This window comes from Artemia sp. Qi Xiang Cuo, chromosome 18 (assembly GCF_049724085.1).
Source record: "Artemia sp. Qi Xiang Cuo chromosome 18, ASM4972408v1, whole genome shotgun sequence".
Taxonomy (NCBI): domain Eukaryota; kingdom Metazoa; phylum Arthropoda; class Branchiopoda; order Anostraca; family Artemiidae; genus Artemia; species Artemia sp. Qi Xiang Cuo.
In genome coordinates, this window is record NC_142811.1 from 2,218,387 (window position 1) to 2,237,590 (window position 19,204).

Sequence of the window (19,204 nt, forward strand, 5' to 3'; positions counted from 1 at the left end):
TAATGTATTTTCACCCGTCACAATTTACAGTAAAATTTTAAACTCAATGCTAACGATTCTCACTTTCATCATTTCATGTTGAGGCCCATGCCCCTATCTCCTTGGGTGATCTATGCTTTAGCTTTACCTGTGGCTGTGTTCTTTTAAGGCAAGCTAAAATTACAGCATTATATCTCTGTTTTACGAAGGAAGTAGATCAGGAATTAAAGAGAAAATCTTAAGAAATGATTGTATTAGAGAGAGTAATTCCAGTCTATGGGGTGATTGGTTGAACATAATTTTGAGTATCTTATTTGGTTTCCAAAACAGGTAGGCTTTTTTAATTTTTACAAAAAAAAATATTTCTTATTGTGTTTTTTGCTCAGTTAATTTCAGAAAAGTAGTTAAAACTAAAACTTATTACATTAAATTTTCGTTTACCGTGTCGTAAATGCCCAAAAAAAATCATTTATTGCAAATCAAACCAAAACACTAAATCAAACCAAAACACTAAAAAAACAAATCAAACCAAAACACTAAAAAAACAAAACACCTAGAATGCATTTTCAATATTTTAATTTTCCTTTAAATTCTATTTCGTGGAACATACCTTCTATTTACAATACCGCAACCTAGCTTAGAGTCACAAGTTGTAAATTGGGTTAAAGGGTCTGTAATATACTTACTAGGACTAGGTAGAGTTGGAGTAGGAATTTGTGTTGGTGATTGAGATCGTGTTACGCTGTTGCATCTATGTGGGCCCTTGTTTTTAACACGACCAGTCGGAGGACATGACTTCGGGAAATTTTTAGTGTAGGAAGGAACTTTGAAACTTCTTTGTGGTCTAAATCTAGCGATGGATTCATCGTCACTTCCAGTCGACGTAGACGAGTCCGAAGCAGTTCTTGAACGTGTATTGGCAACTGTTAGTGGAGACACAATGGGAGGGAGGGAGAACTCAATTTCACGTACGCTGTAAGAAATCACATTGTATATGCTCTAAATAAAGATTCTAGAGTATCTTATCCGGGTTGCAGCGGTAGCTAGCAACCTAGTAAGAGGCGATAGTATCCCATAGTAATTTTTATTAGAATCAACGCAGAAGTATCAATTTGGTAAAGAAAGTTTGATGTCTGAGCTATTTTTGTTCTCGTCATTTAGTATGGAAAAGATGGTGTAAAAACTTGAGAGTATGCTCTTTCAATTATAAATTCAAAGTTCTAGTGCTACTCTTAACGGTAAAAGTGATTGGAGGAATAACTAGTCTCTGCAGATAGATATTTGACTTGCCCTTGCCATGGAAATGATCTTCAAGTGGTAAAAAAGTGCCTCTACGGGTATGTTACCACCCTAGCACAGAGGAGAAGGGCTAGATATTTTGTAAATGCCCGTTATTTATACATACATTTTATTTTAGTAGACGAGGTGGGCAGGTTTCGCTTTTTTAATACTGGAATCATGTATAGAAGTTAAATAAGCTATAGTCAATGGTATGCAAAAATTCCCCCATAAAAAATCCTCCCCCCAGAAAAAAATCACCCTCGCGGAGGATTCCCCCGAATAATTCCCCTGGAAAATTTTCACCACATGAGTAGAATGCTAATATTGAATTCTAGCACATTATGTTCCTTCCTTTACTATTTGGGTGGATTACGGTTCTTGGCACCTTTCTAGAGCATGTACCTATGGAACTTTCATACCTTCTATTCCTTCCTGTGCTATTTTGGTGCATTAAGGTCCTTTGCACCTTTCTAGGGTCATTAAGTATGGATTTGCTTGGATTATGTTCCTTCCTGTGCTATTCTAAGGGTTTATGTTCCTTTCTGTGCTATTCTAAGGGTTTTTGTTCCTTCCTATGCTATTCTAAGGGTTTATGTTCCTTCCTATGCTATTATAAGAGTTTATGTTCCTTCCTATGCTATTCTAAGGGTTTATGTTTCTTCCTATGCTATTCTAAGGGTTTTTGTTCCTTCCTATGCTATTCTAAGGGTTTATGTTCCTTGCTATGCTATTCTAACGGTTTATGTTCCTTCCTACGCTATTCTAAGGGTTTATGTTCCTTCCTATGCTATTCTAAGTGTTTATGTTCCTTCCTATGCTATTCTAAGGGTTAATGTTCCTTAACATGCTATTCTAAGGGTTTAAGTTCCTTCCTATGCTCTTCTAAGGGCTTATGTTTCGTCCAATGCTATTCTATGGGGTTATGTTCCTTCCTATGCTATTCTAAGGGTTTATGTTCCTTCCTATGCTATTCTAAGGGTTTATGTTCCTTCCTATGCTATTCTAAGGGTTTATGTTCCTTCCTATACCTTTCTAAGGGTTTATGGTCCTTCCTATGCTATTCTAAGGGTTTATGTTCCTTTCTATGCTATTCTAAGGGTTTATGTTCCTTCCTATACTAGTCTAAGGGTTTATGTTCCTTCCTATGCTATTCTAAGGGTTTATATTCCTTCCTATGCTATTCTAAGGGTTTATGTTCCTTCCTATGCTATTCTAAGGGTTTATGTTCCTTCCTTTTGCTATTCTAAGGGTTTATATTCCTTCCTATGCTATTCTAAGGGTTTATGTTCCTTCCTATGGAATTCTAAGGGTTTATGTTCCTTCCTATGCTATTCTAAGCGTTTATGTTCCTTCCTATGCTATTCTAAGGGTTTATGTTCCTTCCTATGCTATTCTAAGGGTTTATGTTCCTTCCAATGCTATTCTATGGCATTATGTTCCTTTCCATACTGTTTGCTTGATGCTCTACAACTTTTGAAAGAGAGTCAGTACTCCCTCACATGGTATACACTAGAGTTTCACGTGCACATTTTAAAAAGCGACTGTTTTCTGATTTTTTGGACAATTGCCATAACTCGAGAGTATTTTGTTATTAAGAAATTGGATACAACAATCAGAATTGTTTGATTGACATTTGCAAAAAGGGATAAAGGATTCGCGAATTGGACTGTACGAACGATCTTATTTGAATAATAGGGCAAAAAATAGTTATATAGCATTTGCGAATTGGATCGTATGAAGATGGAGAAAAAGGGTTAAAGTGATTAGCAGTTAAGGTAACCCTGAAGACCATGTTAATTTATACCTTATTTATTATAAATTTGGAACAATATCAATCTATGGAAATTGTTAACGATGATAAAATGGTCTTATGACTTGATCTAGCTTTACTTCTTCGATGTGTTCTGTATAATACACAAGTGGCGTTTGAACAGTTTTGTCAGTTTAAAATAGAGTCTAACGTTATAGTATACTAAAAAGTTGATACTAAGAGAGATGTAGATGGCAAGAAAAGAATTTTGATAATGAATTTCAGAACAAACCTTAGAAATCCTTGCAAATCAAGTAGTAAGGTGTATGTGAGTACGAGCCATCAAGGATCATAAGCACCAACGACCCTAACCAGCAGAGACATAGACCCCCCAAAGGTCCCCTATCCCCAAACTCGAAGGGCGCCCCCTCCCTCCAAATTTTTGCCCCCCCTCCCCATTATTTTTTTTTGATTTTTTTTTTTTCATCATATATTTTTTTCAACTTTTTTTTTACATGTCTTCGAATGAGATGAAACATACTTAAATTCAGTAGTGTTTTTTCGTGGTTTACCTTGTCACAGTTACATTCTATTGATTTGTCAAAGTTCATTTTGGATTTCTTTCATTGAAATGCAAGAGTTGGAATATTTGAGTAGTGTTTTGTTGTGCTTTACCTTGTCACAGTTACATTCTCTTGATTTTTCAAAGTTCATTTTGAATTTGTTTCTTTGAAATGCAAGAGTTGGAATATTTCACTAGTGTTTTGTTGTGCTTTACCTTGTCACAGTTACATTCTCTTGATTTTTCAAAGTTCATTTTGAATTTCTTTCGTTGAAGTGCAAGAGTTGGAATATTTCAGTAGTGTTTTGTCGTGCTTTACCGTGTTACAGTTACATTCTCTTGATTTTTCAAAGTTCATTTTGAATTTCTTTCGTGAAATGCAAGAGTTGGAATATTTCAGTAGTGTTTTGTCGTGGTTTACCATGTCACAGTTATATTCTCTTGATTTTTCAAAGCTCGTTTTGAATTTCTTTCGTGAAATGCAAGAGTTGGAATATTTCAGTAGTGTTTTGTCATGGTTTACCTTGTCACACTTACATTCTCTTGATTTTTTAAATTTCATTTTGGATTTCTTTCCTTGAAATGCAAGAGTTGGAATATTTCAGTAGTGTTTTGTTGTGGTTTACCTTGACACAATTACATTCTCTTGATTTTTCAAAGTTCATTTTGGATTTTTACATTCTCTTGATTTTTCAAAGTTCATTTTGAATTTCTTTCATTGAAATGAAAGAGTTGGATTATTTCAGTAGTGTTTTGTCGTGGTTCACCTAGTCACAGTTACATTCTCTTAATTTTTCAAAGTTCATTTTGAATTTCTTTCGTTGAAATGCAAGAGTTGGAATATTTCAGTAGTTTCTTGTAGCTTTACCTTGTCACAGTTACATTCTCTTGATTTTTCAAAGATCATTTTAGATTTCTTTCCTTGAAATGCAAGAGTTGGAATATTTCAGTAGTGTTTTGTTGTGCTTTACTCTGTCACATTTACATTCGCTTAATTTTTCCAAATTCATTTTGAATTTCCTTCGTGAAATGCAAGAGTTGGGATATTTTAATAGTGTTTTATCATGGTTTACCTTGTCACATTTACATTCTCTTGATTTTTCAAAGTTCATTTTGGATTTCTTTCATTGAAATACAAGAGTTAGAATATTTCAGTAGTGTTTTGTCGTGGTTTACCTTGTTATAGTTACATTCTCTAGATTTTTCAAAGTTCATTTTGGATTTAATTCGTCGAAATGAAATAGTTGGAATATTTCAGGAGTGTTTTGTCACGGTTTACCTTGACACAGTTACATTCTCTTGATTTTTCAAATTTCATTTTGGATTTCTTTCCTTGAAATGCAAGAGTTGGAATATTTCAGTAGTGTTTTGTCGTGGTTTACCGTGACACAGTTACATTGTCTTGATTTTTCAAAGTTCATTTTGGATTTTTAAATTCTCTTAATTATTCAAAGTTCATTTTGAATTTCTTTCTTTGAAATGAAAGAGTTGGAATATTTCAGTAGTGTTTATTATTGGTTTACCTTGTCACTGTTACATTCTCTTGATTTTTCAAAGTTAATTTTGGATATCTTTCCTGAAATGCAAGAGTTGGAATATTTCAGTAGTGTATTGTCGTGGTTTACCTTGTCACAGATACATTCTCTTGATTTTTCAAAGTTCATTTTGAATTTATTTCGTTGAAATGCAAGAGTTGGAATATTTCAGTAGTGTTTTGTCGGGGTTTACCGTATCACAGTTACACTCTCTTGATTTTTCAAAGTTTATTGTGGATTTCTTTCGTTGAAATGTGTTTTGTTGTGCTTTACCTTGTCACAGTTACATTCTCTTGATTTTTCAAAGTTCATTTTGGGTTTCTTTCATTAAAATGCAAGAGTTGGAATATTTCAGTAGTGTTTTGTTATGGTTTACCTTGTCACAGTTACATTTTCTTGATTTTTCGAAGTTCATTTTGGATTTCTTTTGTTGAAATAAAAGAGTTGGAATATTTCAGTAGTGTTTTGTCATGGTTTACCTTGTCACAGCTACATTCTCTTAATTTTTCAAAGTTCATTTTGAATTTTTTTCGTTGAAATGCAAGAGTTGGAATATTTCAGTAGCGTTTTGTTGTGCTTTACCTTGTCACAGTTACATTCTCTTGATTTTTCAAAGTTCATTTGAATTTCTTTCGTTGAAATGCAAGAATTGGAATATTTCAGTAGTGTCTTGTGGTGGTTTATCTTGTCATAGTTACATTCTCTTAATTTTTCAAAGTTCATTTTGAATTTCTTTCGTTGAAATGCAAGAGTTGGAATATTTCAGTAGTGTTTTGTTGTGCTTTACCTTGTCACAGTTACATTCTCTTGATTTTTAAAAGTTCATTTTGATTTTCTTTCGTTGAAATGCAATGGTTGGAATATTTCAGTAGTGTTTTGTTATGGTTTACCTTATCACAGTTACATTTTCTTGATTTTTCGAAGTTCATTTTGGATTTCTTTTGTTGAAAGAAAAGAGTTGGAATATTTCAGTAGTGTTTTGTCATGGTTTACCTTGTCACAGCTATATTCTCTTAGTTTTTCAAAGTTCAGTTTGAATTTCTTTCGTTGAAATACAAGAGTTGTAATATTTCAGTAGTGTTTTGTTGTGGTTTACACTGTCACAGTTACATTCTCTTGATTTTTTAAAGTTCATTTGAATTTCTTTCGTTGAAATGCAAGAGTTGGAATATTTCAGTAGTGTCTTGTCGTGGTTTACCTTGTCATAGTTACATTCTCTTAATTTTTAAAAGTTCATTTAGAATTTCTTTCGTTGAAATGCAAGAGTTGAAATATCTCAGTAGTGTTTTGTCGTGGTTTACCTTGTCACAGTTAAATTCTCTTGATTTTTCAAAGTTCATTTTGAATTTCTTTCGTGAAATGCAAGAGTTGGAATATTTCAGTAGTGTTTTGTCGGGGTTTACCGTATCACAGTTACACTCTTTTGATTTTTCAAAGTTCATTGTGGATTTCTTTCGTTGAAATGTGTTTTTTTGTGCTTTACCTTGTCACAGTTACATTCTCTTGATTCTTTAAAGTTCATTTTGGATTTCCTTCGTTGAAATGCAAGAGTTTGAAAATTTCAGTAGTGTTTTCTAGTGGTTTACCGTGTCAGAGCTACATTTTCTTTATTTTTCAAAGTTCATTTTGGATTTCTTTCGTGAAATGCAAGAGTTGAAATATTTCAGTAGTGTTTTGTTATGGTTTACCTTGTCAGAGTTACATTCTCTTGATTTTTCAAAGTTCATTTTGAATTTCTTTCGTGAAATGCAAGAGTTGGAATATTTCAGTAGTGTTTTGTCATGGTTTACCTTGTCAGAGTTAAATTCTCTTGATTTTTAAAAGTTCATTTTGTATTTCTTTCTTTGAAATGCATGAGTTGGAATATTTCAGTAGTGTTTTGTCGTGATTTACCTTGTGATAGTTACATTCTCTTGATTTTTCAAAGTTCATTTTGGATTTCTTTCGTTGAAATGCAAGAGTTGGAATGTTTCAGTAGTGTTTTGTTATGGCTTACCTTGTCACAGTTACGTTCTCTTGATTTTTCGAAGTTCATTTTGAATTTCTTTGAAATGTAAGAGTTGTAATATTTCAGTTGTGTTTTGTCATGGTTCACCTTGTCACAGCTACATTCTCTTAATTTTTCAAAGTTAATTTTGAATTTCTTTAGTTGAAATGCAAGAGTTGGAATATTTCAGTAGTGTTTTGTTGTGCTTTACCTTGTCACAGTTACATTCTCTTGATTTTTCAAAGTTCATTTTGAATTTCTTTTGCTGAAATGCAAGAGTTGGAATATTTCAGTAGTGTCTTCTCGTCGTTTACCTTGTCACAGTTACATTCTCTTAATTTTTCAAAGTTCATTTTGAATTTCTTTCGTTGAAATGCAAGAGTTGGAATATTTCAGTATGTTTTGTTGTGATTTAACCCTGTCACAGTTACATTCTTATAATTTTTCAAATTTCAATTTGGATTTCTTTCGTTCAAATGAAAGAGTCGGAACATTTCGATTATGTCTTTTCTTGGTTTACCTAGTCATAGTTAGATTCTATAAGCATTTCAAACTACATTGTGGGTTTCTTTCATTGAAATGAAAGAGTTGGAATATTTCAGTATTGTTTGTTATGGTTTACCTTGTCACGGTTACATTCTCTTGATTTTTTAAAGTTCATTTTGGATTTGTTTCGTTGAAATGCAAGAGTTGGAATATTTCAGAAGTGTTTTGTCGTGGTTTACCTTGTCACAGTTACATTCTCTTGATTTTTCAAAGTTCATTTTGGATTTCTTTCGTGAAATGCAAGAGTTGGAATATTTCAGTAGTGTTTTGTCGGGGTTTACCGTGTCCCAGTTACACTCTTTTGATTTTTCAAAGTTCATTGTGGATTTCTTTCGTTGAAATGCGTTTTTTTGTGCTTTACCTCGTCAATGTTACATTCTCTTGATCCTTTAAAGTTCATTTTGGATTTACTCCGTTAAAATGAAAGAGTTTAAAAATTTCAGTAGTGTTTTCTTGTGGTTTACAGTTTCAGAACTACATTTTCTTGATTTTTCAAAGTTCATTTTGGATTTCTTTTGTTGAAATGCAAGAGTTGGAATATTTCAGTAGTGTTTTGTTGTGGTTTACCATGTCACAGTTACATTCTCTTGATTCTTCAAAGTTCATTTTGAATTTCTTTCGTGAAATGCAAGAGTTGGAATATTTCAGTAGTGTTTTGTCGTGGTTTACCTTGTCACAGTTACATTCTCTTAATTTTCAAAGTTGATTTTGGATTTTTTTCATTGAAATGCACGAGTTGGAATATTTCAGTAGTGTTTTGTCGTGGTATACCTTGTCACAGTTACATTCTCTTGATTTTTCAAAGTTTATTTTGGATTTCTTTCGTTGAAATGCAAGAGTTGGAATATTTCAGTAGTGTTTCGTCATTGCTTACCTTGTCACAGTTACGTTCTCTTGATTTTTCGGAGTTAATTTTTGATTTCTTTGAAATGCAACAGTTGGAATATTTCAGTAGTGTTTTGTTATGGTTTACCTTGTCACAGATACATTCTCTTAATTTTTCAAAGTTAATTTTGAATTTCTTTCGTTGAAATGCAAGAGTTGGAATATATCAGTAGTGTCTTCTTGTTCTTTACGATGTCAGAGCTTCAATATGTTGATTTTTCAAAGTTCATTTTGAGTTTCTGTCGTTGAAATGCAGGAGGTGGAATATCTCGGTAGTGTCTTGTCGTGGTCTTCCATATCACACTTACTTTTATTTGGTTTTTAAAAGTTTATTTTGAATTTATTTCCTTGAAATGCAAGAGTTGGAATTTTTCAGTAGTGTGTTGTTGTGCTTTACCTTGTTCCAGTTACATTCTCTTGATTTTTCAAAGTTTATTTTGTATTTCTTTCGTGAAATGCAAGAGTTGGAATTTTTAAGTAGTGTTTTGTTGTGGTTTACCTTGTCACAGTTACATTCTCTTGATTTTTCAAAGTTTATTTTTGATTTATTTAATTGAAATAAAAGAGTTGGAATATTTCAATAGTGTTTTGTCGTGGTTTACCGTGACACAGTTACATTGTCTTGATTTTTCAAAGTTCATTTTGGATTTTTACATTATCTTAATTTTTCAAAGTTCATTTTGAATTTCTTTCATTGAAATTTAAGAGTTAGATTATTTCAGTAGTGTTTTGTCGTGGTTTACCTTGTCACAGTTACATTCTCTTAATTTTTCAAATTTCATTTTGAATTTCTTTCGTTGAAATGTATGAGTTGGAATATTTCAGTAGTGTCTTGTAGCTTTACCTTGTCACAGTTACATTCTCTTGATTTTTCAAAGTTTATTTTGGATTTCTTTAGTTGAAATGCAAGAGTTGGAATATTTCAGTAGTGTTGTGTTGTGCTTTACCTTGTCACAGTTACATTCTCTTGATTTTTCCAAGTTCATTTTGAATTTCTTTCGTGAAATGCAAGAGTTGGAATATTTCAGTAGTGTTTTGTCGTGGTTTACCTTTTGAACTTTACATTCTCTTTATTTTTCAAAGTTCATTTTGGATTTCTTTCCTTGAAATGCAAGAGTTGGAATATTTCAGTAGTGTTTTGTCGTGGTTTACCTTGTCACAGTTACATTCTCTTGATTTTTCAAAGTTCATTTTGGATTTCTTTCCTTGAAATTCAAGAGTTGAAATATTCCAGTAGTGTTTTGTCGAGGTATACCGTGTCACAGTTACATTCTCTTGATTTTTCATATTTAATTTTTGGATTTCTTTCCTTGAACTGCTAGAGTTGGAATATTTCAGTAGTGTTTTGTTATGGTTTACCTTGTCACAGTTACATTCTCTTGATTTTTCAAAGTTCATTTTGGTTTTCTTTCGTGAAATGCAAGAGTTGGAATATTTCGGTAGTGTTTTGTCGTGCTTTACCTTTTCACATTTACATTTTCTTGATTATTCAAAGATCATTTTGTATTTCTTTCGTGAAATTCAAGAGTTGGAATATTTCAGTAGTGTTTTGTCGTGGTTTACCTTGTCACAGTTACATTCTCTTTATTTTTAAAAGCTCATTTTGGATTTCTTTCATTGAAATGCAAGAGTTGGAATATTTCAGTAGTGTTTTGTCGTGATTTACCTTGTGATAGTTACATTTTCATGATTTTTCAAAGTTTATTTTAAATTTCTTTCCTTCAAATGAAAGATTTGGAATATTTCAGTAGTGTTTTGTTGTGGTTTACCTTGTCACAGTTACATTCTTTTGATTTTCCGAATTTAATTTTTAATTCCTTTCGTTGAAATGTAAGAGTTGGAACATTTCAGTAATGTTTTGTAATGGTTTACCTTGTCACAGCTACATTCTCTTAATTTTTCAAAGTTCATTTTGAATTTCTTTCGTTGAAATTAAAGAGTTGGAATATTTCATTAGTGTTTTTTTGTGCTTTACCTTGTCACAGTTACATTCATTTTGTGTTTCTTTCATTGAAATGCAAGAGTTGGAATATTTCAGTAGTGTTTTGTTATGGTTTACCTTGTCACAGTTACATTCTCTTGATTTTTCAAAGTTCATTTTGGATTTGTTTCGTTGAAATGCAAGAGTTGGAATATTTCAGAAGTGTTTTGTTGTGCTTTACCTTGTTACAGTTACATTCTCTTGATTTTTCAAAGTTCATTTTGAATTTCTTTCGTGAAATGCAAGAGTTGGAATATTTCAGTAGTGTTTTGTCGGGGTTTACCGTATCACAGTTACACTCTCTTGATTTTTCAAAGTTCATTGTGGATTTCTTTCGTTGAAATGTGTTTTGTTGTGCTTTACCTTGTCACAGTTACATTCTCTTGATTTTTCAAAGTTCATTTTGGATTTCTTTCGTTGAAATGCAAGAGTTGGAATATTTCAGTAGTGTTTTATTGTGCTTTACCTTGTCAAAGTTACATTCTCTTGATTTTTCAAAGTTCATTTTGGATTTCTTTTGTGAAATGCAAGAGTTGGAATATTTCAGTAGTGTTTTGTCGTGGTTTACCATGTCACAGTTACATTCTCTTGATTATTCAAAGTTCATTTTGAATTTCTTTCGTGAAATGCAAGAGTTGGAATATTTCAGTAGTGTTTTGTCGTGGTTTACCTTGTCACAGTTACATTCTCTTGATTTTTCAAAGTTCATTTTGGATTTCTTTCATTGAAATGCATGAGTTGGAATATTTCAGTAGTGTTTTGTCGTGGTTTACCTTGTCACAGTTACATTCTCTTGATTTTTCAAAGTTTATTTTGGATTTCTTTCATTGAAATGGAAGAGTTGGAATATTTCAGTAGTGGTTTGTTATGGTTTACCTTGTCACAGTTACATTCTCTTGATTTTTCGGAGTTCATTTTGGATTTCTTTCGTTGAAATGCAAGAGTTGGAATATTTCAGTAGTGTTTTGTCATGGTTTACCTTGTTATAGTTACAATCTCTTAATTTGTAAAATTTCATTTTGAATTTCTTTCGTTGAAATGCAAGAGATGGAATATTTCAGTTGTGTTTTGTTTTGCTTTACCTTGTCACATTTACATTCTCTTGATTTTTCAAAGTTCATTTTTACTTTCTTTCGTTGAAATGCAAGAGTTGGAATATTTCTGTAGTGTCTTGTCGTGGTTTACCTTGTCACAGTTACATTCTCTTAATTTTTCAAATTTCATTTTGAATTTCTTTCGTTGAAATGCAAGAGTTGCAATATTTCATTAATATTTTGTTGTGCTTTACCTTGTCACAGTTACATTCTCTTGATTTTTCAAAGTTCATTTTGGATTTCTTTCCTTGAAATGCAAGAGTTGGAATATTTCAGTACTGTTTTGTCGTGGTTTACCTTGTCACAGTTACATTCTCTTGGTTTTTCAAAGTTCATTTTGGATTTCTTTCTTTGAAATGCAAGAGTTGGAATATTTCAGTTGTGTTTTGTTATGGTTTATCTTGTCACAGTTACATTCTCTTGATTTTTCAAAGTTCATTTTGTATTACTTTCGTTGAAATGCAAGAGTTGGAATTTTTCAGAAGTGTTTTGTTGTGGTTTACCTTGTTCCAGTTACATTCTCTTGATTTTTCAAAGTTCATTTTGAATTTCTTTCGTGAAATGCAAGAGTTGGAATATTTTAGTAGTGTTTTGTTATGGTTTACCTTGTCACACTTACATTCTTTTGATTTTTCAATGTTCATTTTGAATTTCTTTCATTGAAATGCAAGGGTTGGAATATTTAAGTAGTGTTTTGTTGTGCTTTACCTTGACACAGTTACATTCTCTTGTTTTTTCAAAGTTCATTTTGGATTTTTACATTCTCTTGATTTTTCAAAGTTCATTTTGAATTTCTTTCATTGAAATTTAAGAGTTGGATTATTTCAGTAGTGTTTTGTCGTGGATTACCTTGTCACAGTTACATTCTCTTAATTTTTCAAAGTTCATTTTGATTTTTTTCGTTGAAATGCAAGAGTTGGAATATTTCAGTAGTGTCTTGTAGCTTTACCTTGTCACAGTTACATTCTCTTGATTTTTCAAAGTTTATTTTGGATTTCTTTCGTTGAAATGCCAGAGTTGGAATATTTCAGTAGTGTTTTGTTGTGCTTTACCTTGTCACAGTTACATTCTCTTGATTTTTCAAAGTTCATTTTGAATTTCTTTCGTGAAATGCAAGTGTTTGAATATTTCAGTAGTGTTTTGTCATGGTTTACCTTGTCACATTTAAATTCTATTTATTTTTCAAAGTTCATTTTGTATTTCTTTCATTTAAATGCAAGAGTTGGAATATTTCAGTAGTGTTTTGTCGTGGTTTACATTGTCACAGTTACATTCTCTTGATTTTTCAAAGTTCATTTTGGATTTCTTTCCTTGAAATGCAAGAGTTGGAATATTTCAGTAGTGTTTTGTCGTGGTTTACCTTGTCACAGTTACATTCTCTTGATTTTTCAAAGTTCGTTTTTGGATTTCTTTCGTTGAAATGCAAGAGTTGGAATATTCAGTAGTTTTTCGTTATGCTTTACCGTGTCCAGCGTGAAGTTGTCTAATTTTTCAAAGGTAATTTTTAATGAATTCCGTAGTAAAACAAGATTTGGAATATTTTAGTTGTATTTTTTCGCTGTTAGAATTGCTACTGCTAAACTCCTTTTGTGTTTCAAAGTTCAATTTGAATTTCTTTAATTTGAATGCAAAAGTTGAATTATTTCAGTAGTGTTTTGTCGTGGTTTACCTTGTCACAGTTACATTGTTATGATTTTTCAAAGTTCATTAGGGATTTCTTACCTTGGAAGGCAGGAATTAGAATATCTCAGGAGTTTATGGTTGTAATCTAGCGCGTCGCAGTTACATTTTCATGATTTTTCAAAGTTCATTTTTGGATATATTTAGTTGAAAGGCAAGAGTAGAAATATTTAAGTTGTGTTTCGTCGTGACTTAAATTGCCAAAGTTACATTCTCTTGATTTTTCAAAGTTGATTTTAAATTTTTTTCGTTGAAATGCAAGAGTTGGAATATTTCAGTAGTGTTTTTTTGTGCTTTACGTTGTCACAGTTACATTCTCTTGATTTTTCAAAGTTCATTTTGAATTTATTTCGTTGAAATGCAAGAGTTGGAATATTTCAGTAGTGTATTGTCGTGCTTTACCTTGTCACAGTTAAATTCTCTTAATTTTTCAAAGTTCATTTTGAATTTCTTTCGTGAAATGCAAGAGTTGGAATATTTCAGTAGTGTTTTGTCGTGGTTTTCCTTGTCACAGATACATTCTCTTGATTTTTCAAAGTTCATTTTGAATTTATTTCGTTGAAGTGCAAGAGTTGGAATATTTCAATAGTGTTTTGTCGGGGTTTACAGTATCACAGTTACACTCTCTTGATTTTTCAAAGTTCATTGTGAATTTCTTTCGTTGAAATGTATTTTGTTGTGCTTTACCATGTCACAGTTACATTCTCTTGATTTTTCAAAGTTCATTTTGGATTTCTTTCATTGAAATGCATGATTTGGAATATTTCAGTAGTGTTATGTCGTGGTTTACCTTGTCACAGTTACACTCTCTTGATTTTTCAAAGTTCATTTTGGGTTTCTTTCATTAAAATGCAAGAGTTGGAATATTTCAGTAGTGTTTTGTTATGGTTTACCTTGTCACAGTTACATTCTCTTGATTTTTCGAAGTTCATTTTGGATTTCTTTTGTTGAAATGGAAGAGTTGGAATATTTCAGTAGTAATTTGTCATGGTTTACCTTGTCACAGTTACATTCTCTTGATTATTCAAACTAACTGTCACAAGGTACACCACGACAAAACACTACTGAAATATTCCAACTCTTGCATTTCACGAAAGAAATTCAAAATGAACTTTAAAAAATCAAGAGAATGTAACTGTGACATGGTAAACCACGACAAAACACTACTGAAATATTCCAACTCTTGCGTTTCAACGAAAGAAATCCAAAATGAACTTCGAAAAATCAAGAGAATGTAACTGTGACAAGGTAAAGCACAACAACACATTTCAACGAAAGAAATCCACAATGAACTTTGAAAAATCAAGAGAGTGTAACTGTGATACGGTAAACCCCGACAAAACACTACTGAAATATTCCAACTCTTGCATTTCAACGAAATAAATTCAAAATGAACTTTGAAAATCAAGAGAATGTAACTTTGACAAGGTAAACCACGACAAAATACTACTGAAATATTCCAACTCTTGCATTTCACGAAAGAAATTCAAAATGAACTTTGAAAAATCAAGAGAATGTAACTGTGACAAGGTAAAGCACAACAAAACACATTTCAACGAAAGAAATCCACAATGAACTTTGAAAAATCAAGAGAGTGTAACTGTGATACGGTAAACCCCGACAAAACACTACTGAAATATTCCAATTCTTGCATTTCAATGAAATAAATACAAAATGAACTTTGAAAAATTAAGAGAATGTAACTGTGACATGGTAAACCACGACAAAACACTACTGAAATATTCCAACTCTTGCATTTCAACGAAAGAAATCCAAAATGAACTTTGAAAAATCAAGAGAATGTAATTCAAAGTGATTTTTCAAAGTTCATTTTTAGATTTCTTTCGTTGAAATGCAAGAGTTGGAATATTCAGTAGTGTTTTGTTATGGTTTACCTTGTCACAGTTACATTCTCTTGATTTTTCAAAGTTCATTTTTAATTTCTTTCGTTGAAATGCAAGAGTTGGAATATTTCAGTAGTGTTTGTCATGGTTTACCTTGTCTCAGTTACATTCTCTTGATTTTTCAAAGTTCATTTTGAATTTCTTTCATTGAAATGCAAGAGTTGAATTATTTCAGTAGTGTTTTGTCGTGGTTTACCTTGTCACAGTTACATTCTTATGATTTTTCAAAGTTCATTTTGAAGTTCTTTCATCGAAATGCAAGAGTTGGAATATTTTAGTAGTGTATTGTAGTGGTTTACCTTATGAAAATTACATCCTCTTGATTTTTCAAAGTTCATTTTGGATTTCTTTAGTTGAAATGCAAGAGTTGGAATATTTAAGTAGTATTTTGTCGTTGTTTACCTTGTCACAGTTACATTGTCTTGAATTTTCAAAGTTCATTTTGAATTTCTTTCGTTGAAATGCAAGAGTTGGAATATTTCAGTAGTGTTTTGTTGTGCTTTACGTTGTCACAGTTACATTCTCTTGATTTTTCAAAGTTCATTTTGAATTTCTTTCATTGAAATGCAAGAGTTGGAATATTTCAGTAGTGTTTTATTGTGGTTTACCTTGTCACAGTTACATTCTCTTGATTTTTCAAAGTTCATTTTGGATTTCTTTCGTTGAAATGCAAGAGTTGGAATATTTCAGTAGTGTTTTGTTGTGATTTACCTTGTCATAGTTACATTCACTTGATTTTTCAAAGTTCATTTTGAATTTCTTTAGTGAAATTAAAGAGTAGGAATATAACATTATTGTATTTTCGTGTTTTTCATTGTCACAGTTACATTCTCTTGATTTTTCAAAGTTCATTCTGAATTTATTTCGTTGAAATGCAAGAGTTGGAATATTTCAGTAGTGTTTTGTCGGGGTTTACCGTATCACAGTTACACTCTCTTGATTTTTCAAAGTTCATTGTGGATTTCTTTCATTGAAATGTGTTTTGTTGTGCTTTATCTTGTCACAGTTACATTCTCTTGATTTTTCAAAGTTCATTTTGGATTTCTTTCGTGAAATGCAAGAGTTGGAATATTTCAGTAGTGTCTTATCGTGGTTTTCCTTGTCACAGTTACATTCTCTTGATTTTTCAAAGTTCATTTTGAATTTTTTTCATTGAAATGAATGAGTTGGAATATTTCAGTAGTGTTTTCTTGTTGTTTAACTTGTCACAGTTACATTCTCTTAATTTTTAATAGTTCATTTTGAAATTCTTTCGTGAAATGCAAGAGTTGGAATATTTCAGTAGTGTTTTGTTGTGCTTTACCTTGTCAAAGTTACATTCTCTTGATTTTTCCAAGTTCCTTTTGAATTTCTTTCGTGAAATGCAACATTTGGAATATTTTAGTAGTGTTTTATCATGGTTTACCTTGTCAAAGTTACATTTTCTTCATTTTTCAATGTTCATTTTGTATTTATTTCGATGAAATGCAAGAGTTGGAATATTTCAGTAGTGTCTTGTAGCTTTACCTTGTCACAGTTACATTCTCTTGATTTTTCAAAGTTCATTTTGGATTTCTTTCCTTGAAATGCAAGAGTTGGAATATTTCAGTAGTGTTTTGTCGTGGTATACCTTGTCACAGTTACATTCTCTTGATTTTTCAAAGTTCATTTTTGGATTTCTTTCGTTGAAATGCAAGATTTGGAATATTCAGAAGTGTTTGGTCGTGGTTTTCCTTGTCACAGTAACATTCTCTTGATTTTTCAAAGTTCATTTTGGATTTCTTTTGTGAAATGCAAGAGATTGAGTACTTCAGTTGTGTTTTGCTATGCTTCAATATATGACAGTTACATTTTCTAAATGTTTCAAAGTTAAGTTTGGATTTCTTTCATTGAAATGCATGAGTTGGAATATTTCAGTAGTGTTTTGTCGTGGTTTACCTTGTCACAGTTACATTCTCTTGATTTTTCAAAGTTCATTTTGGAATTCTTTCGTTGAAATGCAAGAGTTGGAATATTTCAGTAGTGTTTTGTTGTGCTTTACCTTGTCACAGTTACATTCTCTTGATTTTTCAAAGATCATTTTGAATTTCTTTCGTGAAATGCAAGAGTTGGAATATTTCAGTAGTGTTTTGTCGTGGTTTACCATGTCACAGTTACATTCTATTTAATTTTCAAAGTTCATTTTGAATTTCTTTCTGAAATGCAAGAGTTGGAATATTTCAGTAGTGTTTTGTCATGGTTTACCTTGTCACAGTTACATTCTCTTGATTTTTCAAATTTCAATTTGGATTTATTTCCTTGAAATGCAAGATTTGGAATATTTCAGTAGTGCTGTGTCGTGGTTTACCTTGACACAGATACATTTTGTTAATGTTTCAAAGTTCATTTCGGATTTTTACCTTATCTTGATTTTTCAAAGTTCATTTTGGATTTGTTTCATTGAAATGCAAGAGTTGGATTATTTCAGTAGTATTTTGTCGTGGTTTACCTTGTCACAGTTACATTCTCTTAATTTTTCAAAGTTCATTTTGAATTTCTGTTGTTTAAATTAAAGAGTTTGAATATTTCAGTAGTGTCTTGTAGCTTTACGTTGTAACACTTAAATTCTCTGTAGTTTTAAAAATTAGTTTGGGATTTATTTCGTTGAAATGCAAGAGTTGAAATATTTCAGTAGTGTTTTTTTATGCTTTATATTGTCACAGTTACATTCTCCTGATTTTTCCCAGTTCATTTTGAATTTCTTTCGTGAAATGCAAGAGTTGAAATATTTAAGTAGTGTTTTGTCGTGATTTACCTTGTCACAGTTACATTCTCTTGATTTTTCAAAGTTCATTTTGGGTTTCTTTCCTTGAAATGCAAGAGTTGGAATATTTCAGTAGTGTTTTGTCGTGGTTTACCTTGTCACAGTTACATTCTCTTGATTTTTGAAAGTTCATTTTGGATTTCTTTACTTTAAATGCAATAGTTGGAATCTTTCAGTAGTGTTTTGTCGTGGTTTACCTTGTCACAGTTACATTCTCTTGAATTTTGAAAGTTCATTTTTGGATTTCTTTCGTTGAAATGCAAGAGTTGGAATATTCAGTAGTGTTTTGTTATGGTTTACCTTGTCACAGTTACATTCTCTTGATTTTTCAAAGTTCATTTTGAATTTCTTTCATTGAAATGCAAAAGTTGAATTATTTCAGTAGTGTTTTGTCGTGGTTTACCTTGTCACAGTTACATTCTCATAATTTTTCAAAGTTCATTTTGAATTTCTTTCATTGTAATGCAAGAGTTGGATTATTTCAGTAGTGTTTTGTCGTGGTTTACCTTGTCACACTTACATTCTCTTTACATTTCAAAGATCATTGTGGATTTATTTCTTTGAAACAAAAGACTTTGAATATTTCAGTAGTATTTTGTCATTGTTTACCTTGTCACAGTTACATTGTCTTGATTTTTCAAAGTTAATTTTGGATTTATTTCTTTGAAGTGCAAGAGTTGGAATATGTCAGTAGTGTTTTGTTGTGCTTTACATTGTAACAGTTACATGCTCTTGATTTTTAAAAGTTCATTTTTAATTTCTTTCATTGAAATGCAAGAGTTGGAATATTTCAGTAGTGTATTGTCGTGGTTTACCTTGTCACAGTTACATTCTATTGATTTTTTAAAGTTCATTTTGGATTTCTTTCGTTGAAATGCAAGAGTTGGAATATTTCAGTAGTGTTTTGTCGTGGTTTACCTTGTCACAGATAAATTCTCTTGATTTTTCAAAGTTCATTTTGAATTTCTTTCATGAAATGCAAGAGTTGGAATATTTCAGTAGTGTTTTGTCGTGGTTTACCTTGTCACAGATACATTATCTTGATTTTTCAAAGTTCATTTTGAATTTATTTCATTGAAATGCAAGAGCTGGAATATTTCAGTAGTGTTTTGTCGGGGTTTACCGTATCACAGTTATACTCTCTTGATTTTTCAAAGTTCATTGTGGATTTCTTTCGTTGAAATGTGTTTTGTTGTGCTTTATCAGGTCACAGTTACATTCTCTTGATTTTTCAAAGT

General features: G+C 31.5%; 1 protein-coding gene across 1 annotated transcript in view; it reads right to left on the reverse strand.

Moving 5' to 3' along the window:
• LOC148941114 (synaptotagmin-15-like) overlaps positions 1-19,204 on the reverse strand; it is a 326,984-nt gene that overhangs the window by 266,510 nt on the left and 41,270 nt on the right. The window contains exon 2 of the mRNA XM_089104584.1: positions 666-952. Coding sequence (XP_088960710.1) covers positions 666-952 — 287 coding nt within the window. The remainder of the gene's footprint in view (positions 1-665; positions 953-19,204) is intronic.